This window comes from Squalius cephalus (assembly GCF_949319135.1).
Source record: "Squalius cephalus genome assembly, chromosome: 10".
Classification (NCBI taxonomy): Eukaryota; Metazoa; Chordata; class Actinopteri; order Cypriniformes; family Leuciscidae; genus Squalius; species Squalius cephalus.
Window position 1 is genome coordinate 43,928,348 of NC_137131.1, and position 26,657 is coordinate 43,955,004.

Genomic DNA, 26,657 nt, shown 5'->3' on the forward strand with positions numbered 1-26,657 from the left:
TTCGTGATATGTATCGAATCGTGACATGAGGGAATCGTTACACCCCTAATTAAAACTATTTAAAAATCATACAATAGCATAGTATTATTATTCATTCACAATGGCTTCGATTCAATGAAATAAATATATGCCGAGTGTTTAATATACTGTAAACATGTGCTTTAATTACTTACATGTGTGTAGTTTACATGCGTCTCCGTTCACAGTAAATGCTCCACATGAACTGTTATTATGTACATGCATGGAGCGTCTCAAACTCCATCTCTGCAAATGCTGAGTTTGAGTTGATTATAACGTTCATCTGGGAACGCGATGTGTTAAATCATTAATAAACACAGGAGAATACATCAATGTATGTTTACATGTTTTGATGTCCACATATTCTCGTTCAAGAAACTACAGCGGCTGCATCACTGCTATTGTAAAGAAGTTTTCAAATATTAAAGATTAAGTGAACATTTGAATTATATGCCATTTGGCCAATATTAATCAAGGGTTTGATGATAAACGCTGCGAGTGCGAAACCAACAACACCTCGCTGGCGCCCTCTGCAGGCATTCATATGCATAATGTACATAAGTTAATTATTTATAGTATGTATATTATATTATGTATTTTAAGAGTGTTTTTCTATAAAACTATATGACTACTTGCTTTTAATACTTTATTTGAATCAAATATTATTGCCTCATTGTTATTAAATGTGTTTTTAAAGTCTTTTATTGTTTACTTGGGTCTGTATTTATTACCACAAAAAATATCCGATTAAATAATATCGGTCAAAAAAATGTACCAATTACCAAAATAATGGTTAGTGAAAGCCCTAGTCATAACCTATTAAAATATTTACTTAAATATTTTCATATCATTTGATTTTTATTGTGTGTATTTGTGTACACGAGTAACTATTGTTTAAATGTATTTAATGTTACAGTTCGATCCTCTCATCCTCGATATCAAGAGCACATCCGGGTGCCGTCATGAGTCCTCTATACATGTGCGTTCCATTATCAGAATGATTTTGATTATATCTTTGGAGGTTGGTGATGACGTACAGTACAGGTCAAAAGTTTGGACACATTACTATTTTTAATGTTTTTGAAAGAAGTTTCTTCTGCTCATCAAGCCTGCATTTATTTGATCAAAAATACAGAAAACAAATGTAATAGTGATATATTACAATTTAAAATAATTGGTTTTCAATTTATTATACTTTAAATTATCATTTATTTCTGTGATGCAAAGCTGAATTTTCAGGATCATTACTCCAGTCTATCACATGATCCTTTAGAAATCATTCTAATATGATGATTCATTATCAAAGTTGGAAACAGTTCACAGTTCAACCTGTGATATTTTTTAGGATACTTTGATGAATAAAAAGTAAAAAAAAAGAAAAAAAAAAAAAAGAAAAAAAGAAGCAAATTAAAAAAAAATAGAAATTGTTTCTTTTGTAACAACAATATACACTGGTCAGTAATTTGGGGTCAGTAATTTTTTTTCTTTCTTTTTTTGAAATAAATCAATACTTTTATTCAGCAAAGATGTGTTAAATTGATCAAAAGTGATAGTAAAGAAGATTTATATTATTAGAAAGTATTTTTTTTATTTTGAATAAATGCAGTTCTTTTTAACCTTTTATTCATCAGATATATTAGGCAGCAGAACTGTGTCCAGCACTCATAATAAATCAGAATATTAGAGTGATTTCTAAAGGATCATGTGATAGACTGGATGTCACATGTGACCAGAGGTGGGTAGTAACGAAGTACATTTACTTCGTTACATTTACTTGAGTACTTTTTTAGAAAAATTGTACTTTTAAGAGTAGATTTGAATGTGGGTACTTTTTACTTTAACTCGAGTACATTTCTAATGAAAAAAACTGTACTTTTACTTCGTTACATTGGGCGACGTTCCTCTCGTTACTTTATTTTAATGCAATATGTGTTGTTAAATGCGTAGTTTATTCCAAGCGCGATGTATCTTTTTTTTCTGGACTTGAGCGATGCTCAATTCACAAATGAATCACTCTTTTGAGTCGATTCTGTTCAAAGACTTCATCAAACAAGTTGGCAGATCTGTCTAAGTCGGTTCGCGAATCAGTTTGAATGATTCAGTTCCTGATTCTGTTCAGTTCCTGCACGCACTGAATCATCTGAAGCGATTTCAATTCACACTGGACTCGGAGTCGTAACAGGAAGATTTAAGCACATCCTGAGCGTTAGATGAAGTGGCAGTGGACCTACAGTACAGTCAAGTGAGAGCAAATCTGCAAATGCATCATATTTTTGCCAGTGATGAAAATCTTTATTAGTTGAACATCTTCGTAAGCTGTCTGTGAATGAATGATTCCACAGGAGTCAGGACGATATTCGATTTCATTTCACTCAGGTAATACATTTGACAACCAAACAGATTATTACGCCACGATACTAGAAAGTATGACATTACCCATTTTTTGGACATATACATTAATTTATTAAATAAAGCTACCATTGTTCACAGTTTATGAACACCCGCCATCCCGCGGTATTGTGTGTATTGTTGCGCAGTGGCGTGCGAACTCGACTTGAAAACGAATGCCTTTGCCTGCCGTAGACAGTTAACCAGTTTAAACATGCTTGCAGAACTATACATTTGATTATATTTTGGAGAACAGTCAGAAGAAGATCCGTCGATGTACTTTTATTATTATTTTTTTGTGTTCAGATGTTCAGTAGCAGTCATGAGCGCGAGCATGTGAAGAGTTTTTAACTCTTTCTTCTGTGTCAATTACATGCCTTTGAATGCAATACTCTGCAGATTCACTATATTTCGACATTGTCTAATAATCCAAATGTAGTTGTATAAGTTACTATTATACAAACCAGAGGACAGGCAATGATTTTCGAGCTATACAGATGGCAGAAATAATGCTTACGTCTCTCTTCTGTTTTTGTTGCAAAGATAGCTGATGATAATAGTCATTTAAATAAACAAAATCTAAATAATATCATTATATATATATATATATATATGACGACTTCAGAGGCAAAAGCCTCTAAGTACCATCTGAAATTTTCTTCTAAAAGAGCATTTTTATCAAGCTTGTATGTTTATGTTCACACTTAAATGGCAATGAAAAGTAGCCTACCTATTAATTGTCATTAAAGTGAAATTACTGAACTTAAATATACGAGCTTGATAAAAATGATTGTTTTAGAAGAAAATTTCAGATGGCACTCAGAGGCTTTTGCATCTGAAGTCTTCATACACACATATATATATACATATATATATATATATATATATATATACAGTGCTATGCATAAGTTTAGACACCCATGCTAAAGTTGACTAAAAAGAGGAATAAAAAATCATATTTTGGAAATTGAACTTAATGCCTTAATTTAAAAAATTAGGAAAAATCCAACCTTTAAGGACACCAATTTTCTTTGTGAATGAATAATGTATCGTAAATAAATAAATGTTCTTCCTTAAAATACATGGTGCATAAGTGAGTACACCCCTATGTTAAATTCCCATAGAGGCAGGCAGATTTTTATTTTTAAGTATTTTTTTTTTTTTTTTTTTTAGGATACTATGCATCCTGATAAAGTTCCCTTGGCCTTTGGAATTAAAATATCCCCACATCATCACATAGCCTTCACCATACCTAGAGATTGGCATGGTTTTATTTCAGTTAGCCTAATAGCTAGTTTGATTTGCATTGAGAGATGATCTTATGGAAAGTACCCCATGCCAATCTCTAGGTAGGGTGAAGGCTATGTGATGATGTGGGGCTATTTTAATTCCAAAGGCCAAGGGAACTTTATCAGGATGCATAGTATCCTAAAAAATTTTTTTTTAAAAATACTTAAAAATAAAAATCTGCCTGCCTCTATGGGAATTTAACATAGGGGTGTCCAAACTTATGCACCCTGTATTTTAAGGAAGAACATTTATTTATTTACGATACATTATTCATCCACAAAGAAAATTGGTGTCCTTAAAGGTTGGATTTTTCCTAATTTTTTAAATTAAGGCATTAAGTTCAATTTCCAAAATATGATTTTTTATTCCTCTTTTTAGTCAACTTTAGCATGGGTGTATTCACTTATGCATTGCACTGTATATATATATATATATATATATATATATATATATATATATATATATATATAGGCCTATATGATCCGAAGTAACTAGTTACTCGCTACTTGAGTAGTTTTTTCATTGGATAATTTTTTACTCTTACTCAAGTAACTATTAAGATTATTACTTTTACTTTGAGTAAATATTTCTATAAATACTTGTACTTTTACTTGAGTACAGTTTTTGGATACCCTACCCACCTCTGCATGTGACACTGAAGACTGGAGTAATGATGCTGAAAATTCAGCTTTGCATCACAGAAATCAATTATTTTTTAAAGTATATTCAAATAGAAAACTATTATTTTAAAGTTGTAATAATATTTCACAATATTACTGTTTTTTTTCTGTATTATTGATCAAATAAACGCAGCCTTGATAAGCATTAGAGACTTCTTTCAAAAATATAAAAAAAGGTAATGTTTCCAAACTTTTGACCTGTACTGTAGTACGAGAACACGAGGAGGCAATATTGCATATCGAGAAACGGCCGTCGTCTCAGATCAGAAAGATGAACCTTGATTTGTACGAGGTCAAACATCTCACCTGCGTAGAGCTCCGGTCCGTACATCGCGCCCATCATGGGACTCAGTTTCCACCCAGCTGCATCCAAACACAGAGAAAATCCCCCGATTATCTGCATGGCTTCATTGCTATCAACTGAAGAAGAACTCAAAAACCATGGTGAGGTGGTTTTACCGTAGGGCAGTGTACTGAGTCCTTCTCCGTTAGCATACGGGCTAACCAACTTCTTATTGGTCATCACTCGAGCCGTGGCGTTATTGACCTGTTCAACAGAGACAGAATGAGAATCTGATCAGAGACAGAGAAGAAAAAGCACTGGTGCATTCAAAACTAGAGCTGTTTTAATCCAAACGTCATTCTGCAAACAGTTAGAGGACTAAATATGTGAAGATCACTGAGAATTACGATATTTACATGTAGTGAAGTTCACAGATCACCCAAATCTCAAAATAAAAGACATTCGATAATCAATTCTTTGAACTATATTTACAGCAGAAATTGTGGACTCATTGATATTCCCTTATATTGCTTCATGCATCAAAAAACTCCCACTGATTTTCAAACATTCAACACAAAAACCCAGAAATCAATGCGTAAAAGCAAAATGAAAAACAGGGCATTCCATTGCTAAAATGGAGGAGAGAGATAAATAGAGAGAAACAAAGAGATCACACATGACGAAATCAATACACTGTGCACAGCTCTTAGCAAAATCACATTCAGCCAATTACAGTCCATTAACCAGAAATGAGCATATCAGCCAATCAGCAAGCATCAGATGCAGCCTATGGACCAATCCAAATACTCTGCAGCTTAATCCCGCCCCCTCGTGAAAACAACACATCATACCGAGAGAGAAGGGGGGGATGTTCAGAAACAGAGGGATGCAGGAAAGAAAAGAAAAAAAGAGCCAGTCGACATTCAATGGAACCACAAAAACGGGAGAAGAAAAGAGGGAGACAGACAGACAGAGAGAGAGAGAGAGAGAGAGAGAACAATCCACCCAATCAGAAACGTCAAACTCAAAAAGCCATCCAGTTTGTCATGAACAAGTACACCAAAGTGCGTCAAATGAAAGGAAGCCTGTGATTGGTTGTTGTCAGACCTTGTGAGGAGTGACGGAGTTTATGGGTGAGAGAGAGAGAGAGAGAGAGAGAGAGAGAGAGAGAGAGAGAGAGATGCATATGCTACATGTCACAATAAATGAAATCATGAAGACGGAAAACACCGGCAGGCATCAACACGGTTCTTTCACACGCTGAAGACCAATATGCAAACACCGTCACACACACACACACACACTCACACACACACACACTGTCCATAACCAAAGACCAAAACAAGCTTGAGTCGCTCATCCTCACATGAATATAAGGGCAGAAATATCGTCTGAGGAACAATTTCGATGTGTGTGTATTTAGGGACGTTTTTGGCTCATAGGCTGTGCAATAATCAGCAGATATCTGGGCCTGAACTGGTGGAAGCGGGATGGAGTGATCCAAACAATCACAAATGAGATGAAAGATGCATGTTAGGGCCGGGCGCTATGACCATAAGACACGTGTCAGTCGGTCGAGATGGTCCGAGAGTGGCATGATCTCCAGATGATCCTCCCGAGTTCGGGTTGCACCGCTGTTTATAAGAGCTTACTTAAATTATAATGTTAGTCCACATTAGAAGCTTAGTTACTAGCTAATTTTTAACTAATTCTCTACTTAATTTGGTTACACTATTAGTTCTTAAGTCCGAGAGTAGCTAGGCAAAGTAATGCAGTCACAAAATACACCATTATTACCTTCAATGATCCGATCGTGGCCTTCAAACTCATGAGCAGAAGTTCTGTCGAAACGCAGTGGATTTCAGTTTATGCTTAATTATTAATAAAAACTGTTAAAAATAGGTTTACACTGAAATATAATACTTAATTATGAAATAGCGTTGTATTTTTAGGACATTCAGCAACTCTATTTAAAATTAAGGAGGAAAAAATACTGACACAAAAAGCTGACGAAACAAACCTCGACTCCTTGATTGCTTGTATTGATGCAAAATGTAAACTATTCTCGCTCGGCTCTAATCTGCTAAAGATTATAAGATATTATAAACATTAACATCATGATTTTCTATGAAGCTGCTTTGAAAAGCGTTGTGAACTGTTTTATTCCAGCCATTAGTCCTGGTTAGAGGCTTGCATACATATTTAGTTTATACGTAGTTACATTTAAATTACAGCCGGGTTCAGACTACGCGATACTTTTGTCTGTTCCGATAATCACTGTGTCGAATTATGTGATTTTGAATCCTTGTGTCGTGGACAAGAATCATGTCAGACTACACGCTGCTTCCCGAACCAATCAATCATCGCTAGCCATTTTAAACGATGTGCGATGGAAACTAGCGTCCGACTTCATTAGTGTGTGAACAAACAATAGTTGTACTAGCCTAATGCTAATTCAAGTACTCACCGCCTCTGCTATTGTTCACCAGCGTTTATCCCACCAGCGTCCACCGCATAATTCCACCTAGAAGCACCAATACCATCGGCTCGCTTTCGTTTCGGCATGTTTGAAAGCGGTGTACGGATCAGCTTCTGTGCTCCTATTGGTCGACGTCACAGATGTGATGGAAAAATTAAACAGGCTAGTGTTTCTGTTGTGATGTTGAACACCCTCCCCCTGTCAGTGATTGGTTGGAACACTATTTGTTTTGGTTTTGAGTGGTGAAACCAGATTGTTTTTGTGTGCAGATCTCAGAGCCTAGGCTGCCTATAGAGATGCGGTTTTTTGACGGCATGCTTATGGGGCGGGCAGCTAGCGGATCGTTAGGAAAGATTAGATGAATGTGATCTTTTTTTTTTGGGCCTGAAATCACTGATACAACCTTTAAGACAGTCAAATGCTTTGTTCCTGAATGAATCATCCATTTGAATGAATCGGCTCAATGAATGATTCAATGACTCACTCATTAAGACAGTCAAATGCTTCCTTCCTGAATTAATCATCCGTTTGAACGAACTGGTTCAATGAATGATTCAATGACTCACTCATTAAGACAGTCAAACGCTTCCTTCCTGAATGAATCAGCTTTTTGAATGCATCGGCTGAATGAATGATTCAATGACTCACTTATTAACAGTGACTTGCTGTCACCTACTGCCAGTTTTAATTTCACATCAATATCAATATTCAACATTTTAATGTTTAAAACATTATATTTTTAATCTGCTTTAAGACAAAGCATGTGTAAATTCATAAGTCGACAGCATTGCTGAGTATTTCCTCCTTAAAACTGCAGTGAACCAAAGACAGTCTCAAAAACACGCTTTGAAATCGCTGGTGTTTCTGACGTCACAAACTACCTTGTAGCCAATCAGATCAACGTGTGATCGTCAACCAGTGGATCTCTGAGCTGAGGGAGTGAGTGGAGGCTCATTTGCATATTCATAGAACCACGCATACTAAATGAGGCAAGGGTGTCGAGTTACATTCAAAATATTTTAAGCCATGAAGATTTTTTTCAAGGAAAAAATGCTTAAATGTGTCATTTTGGTGATCAAAGATGAGTTTTAAGGGATAAAATGATTGACTACAGAGTGACTTTAAAAATCTATTTAAACTTATTGGAAAAGATCACTTCTGCACCACACAGAACATGAAGAATATCAAAACTTTAAGAGTCTCTGTCCACGGCCGTCCTAAACCTGCAAACGTACCAACACAATAAACACACTCAGCAAAATATCGTCTAACTAGCTTCATTGATATGATCCCAGAAAATATCGAGATATATAAATAGAGAAAATTTGTCAATATCGCACACCCGATGCCCATTGTCATTTACGAATCACCACTACACCCTACGAGGATCGGGCTGATTTAGTGTAGTCTGAACCCGGCATGAGTTTAATGGTGCATCTCAAAAAATATCAAGCATTGTGCAAGTTGTAACTCGGTGCTTAAACACGGCTGGTGCAACCGGCCTCAGGTCTGGCTATAGTCAAGTGACGCAGATTCCACATCATTCGTCTGTTAAATGATCTGATATGTTGGTTTGCACCCATTAAGTTCCAAATTAAAATTTGTGACCCATATTATAGATGTGTACGGTTGGTCCGAGACTCTGGTCATAACGCCCACCCCCTAACGAGAGCTCATTAGAACCACAGGATAGATAATTGGATGGATGGATGGATGGATGGATGGATGGATGGATGATGATGATGATGATGTGGAAGAGAGAAATGGAGGGGTTTAGTGTGACAGTCTCATATCAGCCATGTCAGTGCGTGGGAAAAGTGTTAATGATCATGAGAGCGATGGAGAAAAGAGGAGCAATGGCGAGCACTGGGGAGGGAATATCATTTCTGTCAGTACTCTGTGGTCCTTAGCGACTATAATAGACATGATTTCATAAAGCTCTTTTCCCCCATGCCTCTGATGAACAGAATATCAGGACAGACCTCAGGGAGGAGATGCGATTGCGCTAGCCGCGAACAGACGCCACTAGCTGGATGCGCTCGGCCAAACTTCGTAACGAGGACGAGGGCTGCCGTCGTCTCCGCAAGGGCTTTAACGCATCTCTGATCCCTCAACAAGCTAATCAGTGCAAAAGAGCGAAAGACCACAGTTTGTAAAGCTGGGGAGGGCTGGAGTTTAGATCTCAGGGGGTTTGAGTTGGTGGGATTGATCAGGGATGAAGCCGTACATACACAAACTTACCATGAGCCAGGAAACGGCGTGACGACACGCGAGCAGTTACCGTGGAGACTGACAACAATAACAACAACACAGAAATCGTCAAGGGAACAGAAAGGAAAAAGGAGAAAAATGAACCAAAAAAAGAAGAAAAAAGAAAAAAAGAGAAGAGCAAACCAAAGAGAAACAAACCAAATGCAAAGAATGAGTGAACAACTAGAAAAGAGGAGAGGAAAACAAAAAAGCAAAGTCCAGTGAAGAGCTCAGAAGTCTTCACCGGACGTGGGGAAACTCTGAGGCAGACATTCACACGGACTTAAAACAACAACAAGACAAATCTTCAGGTGATCAAATCTGTTGCTTTAGGAGTGCTAAAGAGCCTGCAGCCGCATTCGTCTGTGTCATAGAGGAGGAGGAGAAAGGGACGAATGATTAGAGGAACTCGACAAGCACACACACACACACACACACACACGCACACACACACGTAGTGAAATGCAGCACAGAGCGAATCTGCGACTGAGTCAAAAAAGCTGGAGCTTTACGGGCCAAAATAGAAGCAAGTTGACATGGAGGTACGTCTAAGAGAGCAGTCTGTGAGTCTAACATGCCGGACTAATGACATCACCCAGGGGAGGGGCCTAGACAGTGACATCAGAGGGTTTATAAATAGACACAGGGACAGGAAGTGATGCAACAGACAGGAAACACAGTGAGAGTGCAGACTGGCCAGAGAGAGAGAGAGAGAGAGAGAGAGAGAGAGAGATGAGTGAAGAGGTTGATGATTGTGCATCGCTCTCTCCACAGATCTGCTCTCCAGAAAACACAAACAAACATTAGGGTGTCATTACATACAGCAAAATATCATGATAAATATATTTCAATGGCATTCAAAAAAGCAAATCCAAATGAAACTGATTCCGTTATGTATATATATGTGTATATAAAAATCTGCTGCCTATTAAACCAGTTTCCCGCTTTCCAATGAATCTGATGGTCTGAAACTAATCAGACTCATGCAAACCCAAATGAAGCTGTCGCCGCTGCGCTCCCATGCAAACAGCCACGACACCAGGGGGCGCTAGAGCAACAGGCATCATGCATCTACACCAGGGGTGCCAAACACAGTCAAAGATGCTACGCTTAAAAACACAGCTTGGGTTATATGGGTAGAATATTCCCTTTTTTTGCTAATTAAGCAGAACATATGAACGCTTACGTGTAGAACCTTTTTATTTGCATGCAGCTTTTGGTTCATGTGCACGTTTGAAACCGAATCTGTGGACGACAAATGAAAAATGTTACGAGCAAAGAATCCCACAAAATCCTCTACTGAATGAGTCTTGCATGCAGAACATGGATGTGGTTTCAGAGCGGCTCTGGGCTGACTGAGGAGAGGGGACTTTTCCGATTTATATTTCCTAATCACTGATTTCACATGTGAGGCCTCTAGGGAATGAAATTAGTATTTATGCAGTTTATTAGTTTTGAATGCAGGGCTATCTAACAAATAACAAGAAAACTAAACAAATTATAATATACATTCAGATACTTAACATCTCAAGAGTACAAATGTTGTCTGATTACATTAAAAAAGGGATTTGAATGGAATTACTAAATCTCGTTTCACCACAGTACTGGTTATTAAGTAAGTGATAATGTACACTACCAGTCTGAAGTTTTCGATCGGTAAGATTTTTAATGTTTTTTAAAGAAGTCTCTTCTGCTATCCAAGGCTGCATTTATTTGATTAAAAATACAAAAAAAAACAGGAATATTGTGAAATATTATTACAATTTTAAACAGCTTTTCTATGTGAATATATAGTAACGTGTAATTTATACCTGTGATCAAAGCTGGATCATTACTCCAGTCTTCAGTGTCACATGATCCTTCAGAAATCACTCTAATATGAGGATTTAATGCTCAAGAAACATTTATGATTATTATCAATGTTGAATTTTTTTTTCAGGATTCTTTGATGAATAGAAAGTTCAAATGAACAGCATTTATCTGAAATAGAAACTTTAGTAACACTATAAATGTCTTTACTGTAACTTTTGATCCATTTAATTCATCCTTGATGAATAAAAGTATTAATTTATTTTATTTCTTTCCCCGAAATATTAAATAAAAAATCTTACTTGCCTAAAACTTTTGAAGGGTAGTGTTTAATGTTACAAAAGCTTTCCATTTCAGATAAATGCTGTTCTTTTGAACTTTCTATTCATCAAAGAATCCTGAAATAAAAATGTAAAAAACTGTTTTTAACATAATAATCATAAGTTTCCTGAGCATCAAATCATGATTTCTGAAGGATCATGTGACACTGAAGACTGGAGTAATGATGCTGAACATCCAGCTTTGATCACAGGAATAAATTACACTTTACTGTATATTCACATAGAAAACAGATGATTTACATTGTAATAATATTTCACAATATTACATTTTTTTTTTTGTATTTTTAATCAAATAAATGCAGCCTTGGATAGCAGAATACACTAGGTTTAAAAACATTAAAAATCTTCCCGATCCCAAACTTCTGACTGGTAGAGTAGCCGACTGTACATTATCCCCTTAATAAACAGCTACTTACCATGTAAAAAATAAGATCAATGTGCAATACTGTATTATTTTATGATCATACTTGTAGAGACGGCAGAGAGACCGAACGAACGCAGCTTTACTAACGGGTTTCCCAGCTGAGCGGCACTGGACGACGGTCACTGAAACAAAGAAAACATTCGACCCACATGACGCAACATTTCCGGCACATTGGAAAGTTTGACACCCCTGATCTACACACTAACATTACCATTAGTCCTAATTAAAACACACTTCCCAATTAACTTAGAAATAAAAATGACTTAGCCTGAGGTGACAAAAAAAAGAAAGGATAAAAACAAACTGAATGATTTCCCCGGTCTATGAGACACACACAGGCAGCGTCTCGAGGTCATGCAGGTGGAAACCCCTGGAGGAGTTCAAGAACTATTAAAACACCCAGAAAAACCAGCACTGCAACACGCTGGGCCTCACGAGGGGAAACACACGCGGCTCCATGCAGCACTCGACCGCTCACACACACACACACACACAGCAAGCAACAAGCTTCGTCTCATCTCCCAGATTCATAGAACAATCTACAAATGCACTAAAAAACAAGTACACAAGCATCTGAAAAGTGAGCCGTTTTCTCACAGTATGCACACGAATGCCATATAAAGGGTACAACACCAAATTTGTGAAAAGCATTCAGAATCATCGGACAGTCCTCAAGTGTCGTAAGAATCCAAGCAAATGTTTTATGAACAAAAAAGCCATTCAAACCAGGAGGAACAGAGACAGCATCAAACGCACGCATGTGATTGGCTAACTGTGAGCATGCTCAGTACAAAACAGGATGAACTCAAAACAAATAAACAAATCAATAGAAATAATCACATGCTGTTAATAACCAACACTCAGCCAGACAACAACCAATCCAAAAACAGCCGAGAAACTCAGAATCTACAGTGGACTGCAGTAGAGATGCAACCATGCATTGCTAAGCTCACACACACACACACACTTCCCATAATGCCACACACACACAGCTGAGCATCTTCCAGGACACATTAGGTCAGTTAAGGTGTGAAATGGGAACATCAGAAAGAGAAAGGCTCTCACCTCGATCTTCCGGCCCTCCACGATGGTCCCGTGGAGACGCTCGCGCGCCTTCTCTGCGTCCGCACTCGTCTCGAACGTCACAAAACCAAAACCCTGGAGCACGACGGAGATGAACACACACACACACATGAAGCGTATGACCTCTGAAACACACTCAGGAACGATTCACCCAAAACGTGTAGAGCATGAAACCAGATGTTTAGCAGAACGTTCACGCTGCTCTCTGAGGAATCATCACAGTATTCAATGATTCGTCATTTATTCTCACACAAAAGCATCATGTGACTTCAGAGTAAAATGGACTGCTGTGGGTTTTTGTTGTTCTTGGAGCTTTTTTATGCACATTTTGGGATAAAAATAGAAACGCATGATACGCAAAAACTCTAAGAATGGGCTTAACTGAGACAAATCATGTTTTTATCCTATAAGACCGAATGCGCTTAAACTATGATTGAAACATTTACTGAATAAATCCCTCGATGTGCAACAATAAACTCAGTGAGTTTCCCTCAGCGTCAGCTGTGATTGGATAACTGGAGTAACCAGTGGACCAATGGCGTCGCAGCGTCTCTAATGTTGGTTTGGTGTTTCTGAAACGCCGGAGTCGAAGTGTGTGATCAGGATGATTTAGTGTAATTCCCTCCAGAAGCGTCTCACACACACGAGTGTGTTCCCGAACACCAGCATCCGAACGCTAGAGAACATGACAGCGGTTACTGTGTTTCGTCTGACGCTCCGACACACTCGTTTATGATGGAGGGAAAAAGAGAAAGATTGCAGAAACTTAGTTCTCTTGAACACTTGAGAGGGAAACGCTGCTTTATTTGCAGATTCTTTTATGCGATATTCAAATTTTGTGTTTAATATGAAACATTGGATGGAATTGTCAACAGAAATCACATTTTATTATATGGTGCTTTTAGTCGTATTTGGAGGTTGTCAGTACATGTCACCATCTGACATCACTGTATTAGACAGAGCGTTCTCCTAAACATCAGAATCACGACGAGCAAATGAGGATTATATTTCATTTGGGTGAACTGTTCCTTTAGTGTAACAACATCTAACTATATTCTACATTATATTTCATATATAAATAACATATTGTTCTTAAATATATACATGCATGTGTGTGTATTTATATATTTTTTAGTTTCTTTTTATTTAAACAGGGACAATGCACAAATTAACATTAACCTTGTGTCAAAACAAGGAGAGATGCATTGTGCCAGGTTATAGCACAAGTGCTATTTTCCGCCCGTAGTCCCTTGGCAGATCAATAAGACAATAGGACAAAATTTCATAAAAGTAAAATACAAAACATTAAAATATACAATTTTACAACTACAGTCACACTTAATTTTCAATTAAAACTATCATATGCTCAATTGTTCCCCCTTCCTTAAACCAATTATATACAAAACAATTATACACAGCACACACACACATATATTATGTGTAAACAGTTTTATTTTGGATGTGATTAATCATTGCCCAGCACTAGTTTAAATGCATTAGATTGAAAACAGTTTCTTACCTTTGAGCCTCTCTCATTGAAAATGATCTCCACATCCAGAATCTTTCCAAATTGCTAAAATACCAAACACACACACACAGAGAGAGAGAGAGAGAGAGAGAGAGAGAAAGAGAGAGAGAGAATGCTCAACATAAACACACAGCTGTTTGAGTCATGCTATTATAAAAGAAGAGCTGCATTTACAACAATCTCTTCAACAGAAGTGACCCATCACTGAATGTAATTAAGCTGGACTGTGACGCTATTTTCTTCTAGACACAAACTTTGTTGCATTATTTTCTTGTTATCTCAGTAAAGCTGCTCTGAAACACTCTGAGTTGTAAAAAGCGCTGTATAAATAAACAAAGGTGACTTGATCTGACGCACAATGTCGGTCACCAGGGGGCAGAATTGTCCCTTTTACACGTCACAGTTTGTTGTTTGTAAAAGCATCTGATGAATAAGCCGTAAAAGCCTGTGTTACCCCGAACATCTGCCGCAGGTCCGGGTCCCGGAAGCGGAAGGGGATGTTGGACACATGGAGGCGTTTCGGGGTCCCTTTGGCCTCGGAGTCTTCACTGCCCGAACCACCGGCAGACACACACTGACCGTCCGCCTGAGGAGAGCCGTCTGACAGCTGACACACACACACACACACACACACACACACACACACACACACACACACACACACACACACACACACACACACACACACACACACACACACACACACACACACACACACACACACACACACGAATATTAGGGTTGGAAGAATATTCAATATTCAATTCTGGAATCGGATGCTTGTTATAAAATTTAAATTTCGATTCCTCTTATCGATTCCTTTGTGAGCATTTCAATATGACTTTAAACAATTCAATTCGAGACGACTCGCGCTATATTGGGCAAATCTTAAAGTGACAGCAGCCGTCTGCATAACAACACTAATCAAACAACACAAGAAAGAGAAAATTCACTCGTTTTTGACTAAATAACTTTTGTAAGTATATTTGTAATGTATATTTTACTCATAAAGTGCAGTGTTATTTTACATTTGATTACAGTTTCTGAACCTGAAAAACTCTTAAATAAATATTAAAACACTATTTCAATTGTATCCTTGTTCATTTGTAACTTTTTTTGCGATTGCTAATTCTTTGTTCTTTTTTAATGTCTGAGTGTTTACTTGTCTTTAATAATGCTTGAAGTTTATATTAGTTCGGCTAGTGGTTCTTCTACAGTGTTTTTAAACCACAGGCAAACGCTCCTTTAGCCTCTGGATTTGTGTTCATGATATTCAGCTACAATTAAATGGTTTGCAATAAGACTAAATGTAAATGATTTTCAATGTAAATGTAAAAGTTTCTTTTGTTTTTTTTTACCTTATTGGAATCAAAATTAGGAATCGAAAAGAATCGATAAGCAGAATCGAAATTGGAATCGTTAAAGTTCAAGCGATACCCAAACCCTAATGAATAATCAAATCACAATGGTTTGCAGTTCTAGAGGAAGTCGTTCGACACGTGTTGTTGTTGTTCCAGCTGGACAAATTATTGTTTAAATTAATACAATTTTAGCTAACTGTGATTTTGTATATGAACATTTCTGAAATACATAACTTTGTTACCTCTGATAATAGATGACGGTATTATACATTTAAGGCCTGAGTAATGATAATTAACAACATGTACTTACTATAGGGCTAGGATTTAGTTGAGGGTTAGTTGCGAGTAATTATGCATCATTTACTGTTTTTACTATGGTAAGTACATGTACAAGTACAAGGACACTGTAAAATAAAGTGTTACCCAGATCTCAGTAAATTGTAATGGACATTTTCTGTAAAGCTGCTTTGAAATGATGTGTATTGTGAAAAGCGCAATACAAAATAAATGTGAATTGATTTGAATCGATGAATACACAAATCACAATGGTTTGCGAATGTCCGAGAGGAAGTCGTTGGACACGTGTGTTGTTGTTCCAGCTGGCCAATGGTGCGAGAGATCAGATGTCAGCATTTGCTCAGAAGAGCTTTAGCACTTACTTGAGTGCTGGGGTTGGAGATGGGGGTGTTGCTGATAACTCCTGCCGGGGCCTCGCTCGGACCCCCTGCGGGGTAAATTGAGCCGCCCCCGAACTCCAGTGCCAGGCCGTTCTGAGGGGGAGGAGGTGGAGGGGGGGGGAACGAGGAGAACGGGGCGACGACACCCTCCTGAGCTCCCATCGAGTCCTGTGAACCCTGAGGACAAACACACACACACAGCGTTAAACACCCGAGATCCACCGACTCGGACTGAAAAACAGCTCGATTAACACAGGAAAAGTGAAATCAACTGGAACGGAGAGAGAGAAAGAATTCCTCCTCTCACGGATGAGATGCTGCACTGAGAGCCGGAGAGAGATTACGTTTCTCTCTTTCCTGGTGACGAGCGGATCCAGCAGCTGTTCAATATTAATGAGGCCCTCATGCATAATTTAGCGCACGGGCCTCAAACGCATACGCTAGAAGATGAAGCTAGCGCAGCGCACGCAGTTACTGAGCTAAACTCCCACGTCGGCTACAAAACCCTCTCTTTATAATCGTCAAACATCACGTTTAGTTTAATCAGTGTTAATGCACTGGATGATTGTGCATTATTTGAGGGATTTCCATCAAAACACATTTAGCTCATATTTCACACCGAATATCAAAAAGGGAGAAAAAAATACATTTTGCAAAGAAAAGAAAATCTATTTAAGGACAGTTTAGTTTTTTTTATATTGTGGCATAATGCATTAACTGTATTAATAAAAAAAGTAAATATTTTAATGAGCATACATTAGACAATATTACATTCTACCATATTATTCTTGCATTAATGAAAGTGAGTTTTTACAGGACAATAATTATTGGGGATGTGCTTACAGTAAAAAAAACTAAACAAAAAGGCTTTAATTCAAAATATTTTTTGCATAAAGAAAATAAAAATCTATTTTAGGGCAGGTTTTTTGTTTACATTGTGGTACTATGCATTTACATATACACATATATATGAAGAGTTCAGATGCAAAAGCCTCTAAATGCCATCTGAAATTTTCTTATAGAATGATCATTTTTATCAAGCTTGTATATTTAAGTTCAGTAATTTCACTTAAATGACAATTAATAGGTAATTTTTATTGCCATTTAAGTGAATTTACTGAACTTAAATATACAAGCTTGATAAAAATGATCATTCTAGAAGAAAATTTCAGATGGCATTTAGAGGCTTTTGCATCTGAACTCTTCATATATATATGTAGGTATGTAGGTAGGTAGGTAGGTAGAGAGATAGAGAGATGGAGAGATAGAGAGAGATAGAGAGAGATAGAGAGATAGAGAGAGAGATAGATAGATAGATAGATAGATAGATAGATACCTATATATATCTCAGCAAAAATTAGACTATACTGTATAACATTCTAATTCTTGCATTAATAAGAGTGTTTTTTACAGTATGGAATAGTATTGGAGATGTGCTAAAACTAAAAAAACTAAATACATTTTGCATAAAGAAAAAAAAAATTATATATATAGATGGCATTTACTGTATTAAAAAATGTAAAAAAAAATTTAATCAGCATAAATTAGACAATTTAACAAATACTACCATTTTATTCTTGCATTACATTAATGAAAAGGTTTTTTTTTTTTACAGAAAAATTAGGATTGGAGAAAACAGGCCATTTTCTTAATGCAACATATAATTCAATTTTGAGCTGAAATGTGTTTTCATTCAGCCATTGATGAGACTGAGCTAAACTGCTGATCTATCTGAGAAACACACGTCACATCACTGCAGAGAGAGAGAGAGAGAGAGAGAGAGAGAGAGAGAGAGAGGGGGGGGGAGCGAGAGAGAGAGAGAGAGAGAGAGAGAGAGAGGGAGAGAGGGAGAGAGGGAGAGAGGGAGAGAGGGAGAGAGAGAGAGAGAGAGAGAGAGAGAGAGAGAGAGAGAGAGAGAGAGAGAGTGCGAGAGAGCGCGAGAGAGAAAGAGAGAGAGCGAGAGCGAGAGAGAGAGAGAGCGGGGGAAAACACTGTTCTGTCAAGTGTGCATTCCTCCTCCAGCATCTCTTCCCTACATGGCAGCGGGATGAGAACGGAGAGAGGGAGAGAGGGAGATGAACGAGGAGAGACACGCAGTGAAAGACACATCCTGGTATTTATAGCTCTGAGATCTTCCCGTGAACCACAACGAACATTTATGAGCTACATTTCAGAATTCAGCAGCTTAAAAACACTCCTTCTGTGTCTGCAATTATCCATAATTATTATTGTTCCAGATATTTATGAATCAGCCTGAAGCGCCGAATGTACAGAATTCATTCAGAATCCGTTTTGTAGATCATTTCAATTTCATGACGCATTCACACGCATGTTGTGTAACGGTGTATTGGATCAGTGCACAAGCTCTTAAAGTGACAGTGGCCTAATAAACCTGCTGTCATCATGTTAATCAAAGAGCTACAGACAGAGAGAGTCACTCACTGCTCGACTGAATAACTCTATTAATCTGTACTTAATATTTTACATTTGATTACTTTAATTTCTGTAGTACCTCAATGCTACGGTTAGACCCACCACAAAAACTCAGTCATGTTTAATTTTGTCTCTTTTTTCTATTGTATATTATTTATGCTATTGTTTGCAATTTGTTAAATTGTTCTTATTTTATTACGGACTGTTTACTTGCCTTTTTTTCTAAATGTAGTTCAGCGATTCAAATAAAGCCTCCCTGTGCAGTGTGTACGCTATTACAACAAAATTACCCAAAAAAAATAAAAAAATAAATTCATGATGCATTATTTTGTATGGCTATATATATATATATATATACTTTTTTTTTTTGCCATACAAAATAATGTATCATGATATTTTTTTTTTTGGGGGGGGTAATTTTGTTGTTTTACCCAACGACATACATACACATATATATATATGGTGGTTTTCCCTGTGGTATCAAAAATGGCATCGAATATCAATATTTTTCAAGATATCATATCAAAGTTGGAAATTCCAGTATCGTGACAATGCTACTGCATAGATGTTGTTCAGTTCTGATTAACAAACAGTTGACAAGAATTAAGCCGAGCGTTCATGCTCATGACACGATGATGCCTCACATACACACACACACACGCACACACGCACACACACGCACACACACGCACACACACACAGACTAAAAAAATATGCACAAACAGATATTCTCTGCAGAAGATGCATGTTATCGTACGAGAGGCCTTTATTAATCCATATAATTGATCTGTGTGTCAGACACAGAAGACACTCTCTCTCGGTCATCATAAACGCTGTGAGCGCGTGTTCATCCGAGCGAGGGCTTCGAAGCACTGGCAGCTTTAGTTACGGGTCAGCTGGCATCTGTGTAACGGGCGCTGTTATATATGGCATCTGTGCCACGGGTCTCTCGTCCACCGTAACGATCACAGCGCTCGGATCATTCACTGCCACCATCACTGCTGACTATACACCGCATCTGTGACCCTGGACCACAAAACCAGTCTTATAGGTCAATTTATTTTATTTGAATAAATAAGCTTTCCATTGATGTGTGGTTTGTTAGGATAGGACAATATTTGGCTGAGATACAACTATTGTAAATCTGGAATCTGATGGTGCAAAGAAATCTAAACATTGAGAAAATCTCCTTTAAAGTTGTTCATTTATGTTGGCGATTGTGCTGCATTCACTCACACAAATACATTTTTTATATATTTACAGTAGGAAATTTACAAAATATCTTCATGGAACATGATCTTAATATCCTAATGATTTTTGGCATAAAAGAAAAATGGATAATTTTGACCCATACAATGTATTGTTGGCTATTGCCTCAGATATCCCAGTGTGACTCGAGACTGGAGACGTGATCCAGGGTCACATAACTGAACATTCAGACGCTTCACAGATCCAGGTGTGTTAGTAGCACTTTAGAAACAACACAATCCTATTAAAACCTATAAAAACATTAAAAATATTAATAAACACTAGGGGTATCACCCCTTATTGGAAATTGGAGATTATTTCCTGGTAAAATAAAGGTAAATAAATAAATAAATAAAATCACGATTCGATATATATCACGACACAATATTACTGCGATACTCCAAGACATATGGTAAAAGGTTCACAAAAAATGAACTGTTGATTAAAATGCTAAATTTGGTATTATTGTGTGTGTAAATGAATAGTCTTGGACACAGCTGGAAACCCAAAACACAGGACAATAGAGACACCAGAATAACAATATTCATGATTCTGAAGCTGAAAACACAGAATTATTTTAGATGAATATGCCTTGCACTCTGACTAGATTTTTTTTTTTTTTTTAAACGTAGGCCACTTTTTATATATATTGGTAATATATAAGCCATTTGGCATTATCAAGACCCACAAATATTCCCCCATTGCATTATTATACATTATATTCAACATTATACAGTAGTTTGATGTAGTGCTGACACTAAAACTCTGTGCACTTGAATTCTTTCACACACAGGCATTTTTATTTTGGGTGAACTATACACAATACAGTCACTATCCACGATAAATATTGATGCATTTTTGTATTGCGATATATTGTGACATCCTTAATAAATACTAATACTCAAAGGAGTAAGATGAAGCTACCCAGAGGCGTTACCAAGATGGCCGATGAGCAAACAGACTTAAAAACCCTTTAAATGTAGACATCGAGTGTTAAACCGTGATGAAACCCTCCTGTATTGATGCATAAAGAAGCGCTCTGTTCAAACCAGCCTTAAAGAGATGGCCCCGCCCACAGCGCTCTGATTGGTCGACTGAAACCTGACCCCTCTTTAAGGGGCGTGTCTGTTCGTTCTTCCCCGACCAATCAGAGTCCAGCAGGGTCCAAAGGTTTGTGGGTCTAAAACAACCCAGATAAAAGCCAGCAAACGCTCATGTTTGAGAGAAACACACACACGTGCGAGTGTGAATGTTTGTCTCACACACTCCACCCTCGGGCACATGTGCCACCAACGGGAAACTAGCTGATCTAGTTTGGATAGAGGACTGCTCCTTTACACAACACAACACACACACACACACACAGAGATGAATCAACAGACAGAGCTTCACCGACAGACAAGCAAACCCGAGTTTATGGTTTGTGTCGAACACGAGCTCTCGGCCGGGGCGTCACCTCTGAACTCTCACACCATAAACCAACGCAAGAATAGCACACACGTTTCATGACACACATCTCGGTCCTCTTGCCAGAGTTATGTTGTGTTGCGTCTCATGTTATCATGAATCGCTTGTGTTGATGTCAATGCTGTCACATCTGGCTCTCAATAAACTAATATTGGGTTAACGTAAGCTGTAACACACACACACACACACACACACGTCTGTGATGCGTATAAATGCAAATACAGAAATGCGTCATGCCGTGTTGATTTTAAAGCAGGAATGTGAATGTGTCAATCATGTTTTCCAGGTCGATGATGTTCTGGTGATGTGTTACTGTAATGCAGTTTCATACACTGCTTTATGGACAGCGGAGTCGTTTTAAGACATTCAAAAATATAAAAGTTGAAATGATTTATATTGTTCTGTTGACGCATCAGCTATATTTACATCCATATATTTTTATGCAAATCTTGGGATATTGCATTACAAAATGCTTGATGGAAACGCCAAGATGCGCATTAATGCTAAAAATGTGTATAAAAAAAAAAAAATTCACCAAACCAACACACGTGTGTGTATTTATATATACAAAATAATTTTACACAGTACACACTCATTTATTATGTAAACATAAACTTATATTTTGGATGTGATTAATCATTGCCCAGCTCTAGAAAATACAACAGTAGGGTTGGGAATCATCAGAAATTTTTCAGTTCTGGTTCAATAAAAATTATTAAAACAACTAATAAAAAATATATAGTAGTAAGGGGAACATGCACAATCCTTTTTGTGTTTGTGTTTATTTCTTATACTGGCCAAATGAGTTTAACAGACTGGTAATGTCAACAAATTCAACATATTATTTAGCAATTTTTGCAAAAATAATAAATGTTTCTGATGGGAAATAAAAATGTCTGCATTCTCCTGGAGAATCTGGGACCTCTCCTATCTTACAGTCTCTCCAGCAGTGGAGGACTCCCTCTCCGAAGGGTAGGACATGCCTGAACACACATGTAAGATCCAGACTGGGGAATCGGTTTGAATGATTGATTCATAAACACTTGACTTCATTCCTGGATGGATCAGTATTAGCAGTTAATGAACAGAACTGCATGCGTCTTGCGGAGGAACACTGTAGCCGGAGCTACTTCTCTCTGTTTATGTCTATGTCGAATCACGTGGGCACTGTGCTAACGTCACTCCGACCTGACCGGCATAAAGTAGTCCGAGTATAAACGCTTAATACAGGCTTACCGTAGTGATTCAGAATAAGTAGTAATCGTGCAGATCTACTGTCTTTCTTTCACTCACTCGCACACTCACACGCTCACTCGCTCACACTCACACTCACTCACTCACTCGCTCACTCGCTCGCTCACACGCTCGCTCACACGCTCACGCTCACGCTCACACTCACGCTCACACTCACGCTCACACTCACACGCTCTCACACTCACACTCACACTCACTCGCTCACTCGCTCGCTCACTCGCTCACTCGCTCGCTCACTCGCTCGCTCACACGCTCGCTCACACGCTCGCTCACACTCACACTCACACTCACACTCACACTCACACTCACACTCACACTCACACTCACACTCACACTCACACTCACACGCTCACTCGCTCACTCGCTCGCTCACTCGCTCGCTCACTCGCTCACACGCTCGCTCACACTCACTCACTCGCACACTCGCACACTCGCACACTCGCACACTCGCACACTCACACTCACACTCACACTCACACTCACTCACACTCACACTCACTCACACTCACACTCACACTCACACTCACACTCACACTCTCACTCGCTCGCACGCTCGCTCACACGCTCGCTCACACGCTCACGCTCACGCTCACGCTCACGCTCACGCTCACGCTCACACTCACACTCACACTCACACTCACACTCACTCTCACTCTCACTCTCACTCTCACTCTCACTCACTCACACTCACTCACACTCACACTCACTCACACGCTCACTCACTCACACTCACACTCACACTCACGCTCGCTCGCTCGCACACTCACTCACTCACTCACTCACTCACTCACTCACTCACACACTCACACACTCACACACTCACACACTCACACACTCACTCACTCACTCACTCACTCACTCGGGTTTATGTTTACAAAAAATCTGTTTATTTTGGGCTTGAAGTGCAAGAAAGCATGGAAAGCACAGTGCACTCTGGGTAATTTCCTATTAGGGCAGGCAAAGTTGGCAATTCTAAACCATTCATTACCATTTTAATATTCACGAGGTGTACGTCGCTATTAAAGGATAAGCTCCCAGCACTTCGCCCACACGAATATTTGATATTGTGATATTTTTCAAAATTATATTTTTCAAAAACACCAACGGTTCTGGATAAGAACCGATTTTCTGTTCGCAACCCGATTCAATAGATTACACAAAATTTACACATGCTAAAAATTCTAAAAGATGTTGCTAAATAAAATCTACTTGCATTTAAAGCAGAGCAATCCAATAAGATAAGTTTAATAGATAGAGGGGTGTTAGTCTGCGCTTTAACAAGCGTCTATCCTCGTTCAGTGTGTGTGTGTGTGTGTGTGTGTGTGTGTGTGTGTGTGTGTGTGTGTGTGTGTGTGTGTGTTGTCCAGATCTATATTCTAAAGTCAACAAAAAGAGTTTTAGGGGAAATACAGACCTATATTTCTGTGCAAAGCAAAGGCAGCTGTTGAGATTTCTAAAGCGGGCATGAGATCATGAGCGGACAGGTAAGAGTCTCTCCCAGCCTTCAGGGCAAACACTGGGTGGAGTTCAACACTTCAACACACTTTAACACGCTTTAACACACTTTAACACACTTTAACCAGCCTCAGTCTGTCCTGAGCTGTACATGTACAGTATGAACCGTGCCATCAGATCCTCACCTGAACACACACACACACACACACACACACTTCTCTTCTCTCAAGCTTCTCTCTGAGCGCCACGTTTAAAAATCAATTTCCATTCTCTACACCCCCTCCATCTCATTCCTGCTTTTAAAGGAAAGCACCGAGATAACAGCTGCTCGAGCCCTCGGGAAACAGCAGGAGAGGGGGAGGGAGAGGTATAACACACACACGAGAGAGAGAGAGAGAGAGAGAGAGAGAGAGAGAGAGAGAGAGAGAGAGAGAGAGAGAGAGAGAGAAATTCCAAGGTATAACACACAGCTTTTAACTAATAAAAGACTGAATTGTATCGCTGCACGTTAATACTGAAGCTACGTGTGTGTGTGTGTGTGTGTGTGTGTGTGTGTGTGTGTGTGTGTGTGTGTGTGTGTGTGTGTGTGTGTGTGTGTGTGTGTGTGTGTGTGTGTGTGTGTGTGTGTGTGTGTGTGTGTGTGTGTGTGAGTGTGTGAGTGTGTGTGTGAGAGAGAGACACACTGACGGATGAAGGAACAACTGTTCACAACACCTGATCCCTTCAGTCAAGAGAGACAGCTGGAGAAACACACAAGACTTTCCTCACCTCCATTAGACCTGCTTTACGCCACACACACACACACACACACACACACACACACAGGAAATGCAGCAACATGAATGATTGAAAACTCACCGGCCGCACAGGAGTGTAAAAGACTCCCATCATCCTATTGAACACGAGAGAACAGCGACTCCTGCTCTCGATCTCTCGATCTCTTCAGTGTCTGACACATTCAAAATCTCCCTCTCTCTCTCGGGCTTTCTGTGTGTGTGTGTGTGTGTGTGTGTTTCTCCTCCCCCTCTAGTCACTCTCTCTCTCTCTACCTCTCCCTCTCTCTCCCTCTCCTCTCTCCCTTTCTCTCTCTCCCATCTCTCCCTCTCCCTTTCCCTCTCTCTCTCTCCTCCCATATCTCCCATATGACAATTGTTAAGATGTATTGCCAAAGCATTTCTAATTTTTACAGTAAATCATCATACATGTACATATACATAAAAAAACATTCATGAAACAAAAACATTTCAGAATTTCTATTAGTCGATTGTAAATTTCTCTCTCGCTCTCTCTCTCTCTAAACAAACCAGTCTTGGTTCTTCAAAGACAATATCTGGCTTCTATTCACTGCCTGATTAGAAATCCAAAAAACAATGTTTATGAACGGTGGAACTCAGACGCGTCACGATTAGGGGTGGGAATCACAGGATACCTCACGATACCGATAATTTCATGATACAGCAATTCTGCGATAATCGATATATCGCTAGACAATCCTATAATGATACATCATAATATCTGACATCTGACGCTGGGAGCAGGGAAATCTATTCAGCGCATTCATTAAAATATCGATATTTGGCGCCAGCGTATCGATTCTCGCATTGCAAGAACAACGATATATCAATATTTTGTCCCACCCCAGTCACGATCATGAATTTTGTGTTTTATACAAATAATTGTGATTAATGATTTCAAGAGAGAAGATCAAGTGGGTGTTTGAATCGAGATCGCGATCTTTTAACGATAAATAGTAAGCTTAACATGTTTTACACTTGCAATCGTATTTAATATTAAAAATGATAATAAATTAGCCTCATATGATTTCTTTTATAATAATATAATAATTTAATATAATATTTTTTATAATATAAGATAACGCAGCCTGATTAGACCCATAAGCCTACATTCCGTATGAAGAATGACCTCTGACCATCTTCATGTACTTTAAGTGTCGTTTTTGATAATCTTTTGCTGGAAAAGTCGATTCAATATCATGCATTTGATGGCATTTCTTTAACAGCTTAAAGTTTCCTTATTTGAATGGCAAAATTGAAACTTAAACTGCACAAGTATTACGCTTATCTCCGATTACATCTAAAACAGGCGATTAATCAATAATTCATGTTCAACTGCCCAAAAGTTTGTTTTTAGGCATCACAAAAGACTATATTATATTATTGATGACATTG

The 26,657-nt window shown here is 38.4% G+C and overlaps 2 protein-coding genes across 7 annotated transcripts in view; one reads left to right on the forward strand and one right to left on the reverse strand.

The window, feature by feature from the left end:
• The window catches only part of LOC307165431 (G-protein coupled receptor 4-like), a 706,289-nt gene that overhangs the window by 649,489 nt on the left and 30,143 nt on the right, over positions 1-26,657 (forward strand). The window lies entirely within an intron of this gene.
• rbfox2 (RNA binding fox-1 homolog 2) overlaps positions 1-26,657 on the reverse strand; it is a 50,799-nt gene that overhangs the window by 12,850 nt on the left and 11,292 nt on the right. For 3 of the 6 annotated variants that reach the window (XR_013822473.1, XM_079883011.1, XM_079883012.1), the window contains exons 2-7: positions 16,594-16,788; positions 15,028-15,180; positions 14,565-14,618; positions 13,028-13,120; positions 4,836-4,923; positions 4,683-4,739 (exon numbers count right to left, since the gene is read on the reverse strand). Coding sequence is in view for 5 of the 6 variants with exons in the window: in XM_079883011.1 (XP_079739137.1) it covers positions 4,683-4,739; positions 4,836-4,923; positions 13,028-13,120; positions 14,565-14,618; positions 15,028-15,180; positions 16,594-16,788 (640 nt within the window). In the remaining variant the exon portion in view is untranslated. Of the gene's footprint in view, positions 1-4,682; positions 4,924-13,027; positions 13,121-14,564; positions 14,619-15,027; positions 15,181-16,593; positions 16,789-25,326; positions 25,528-26,657 lie in introns of those variants that run through there. The other 3 variants (XM_079883013.1, XM_079883014.1, XM_079883010.1) reach the window with 3 other exon arrangements.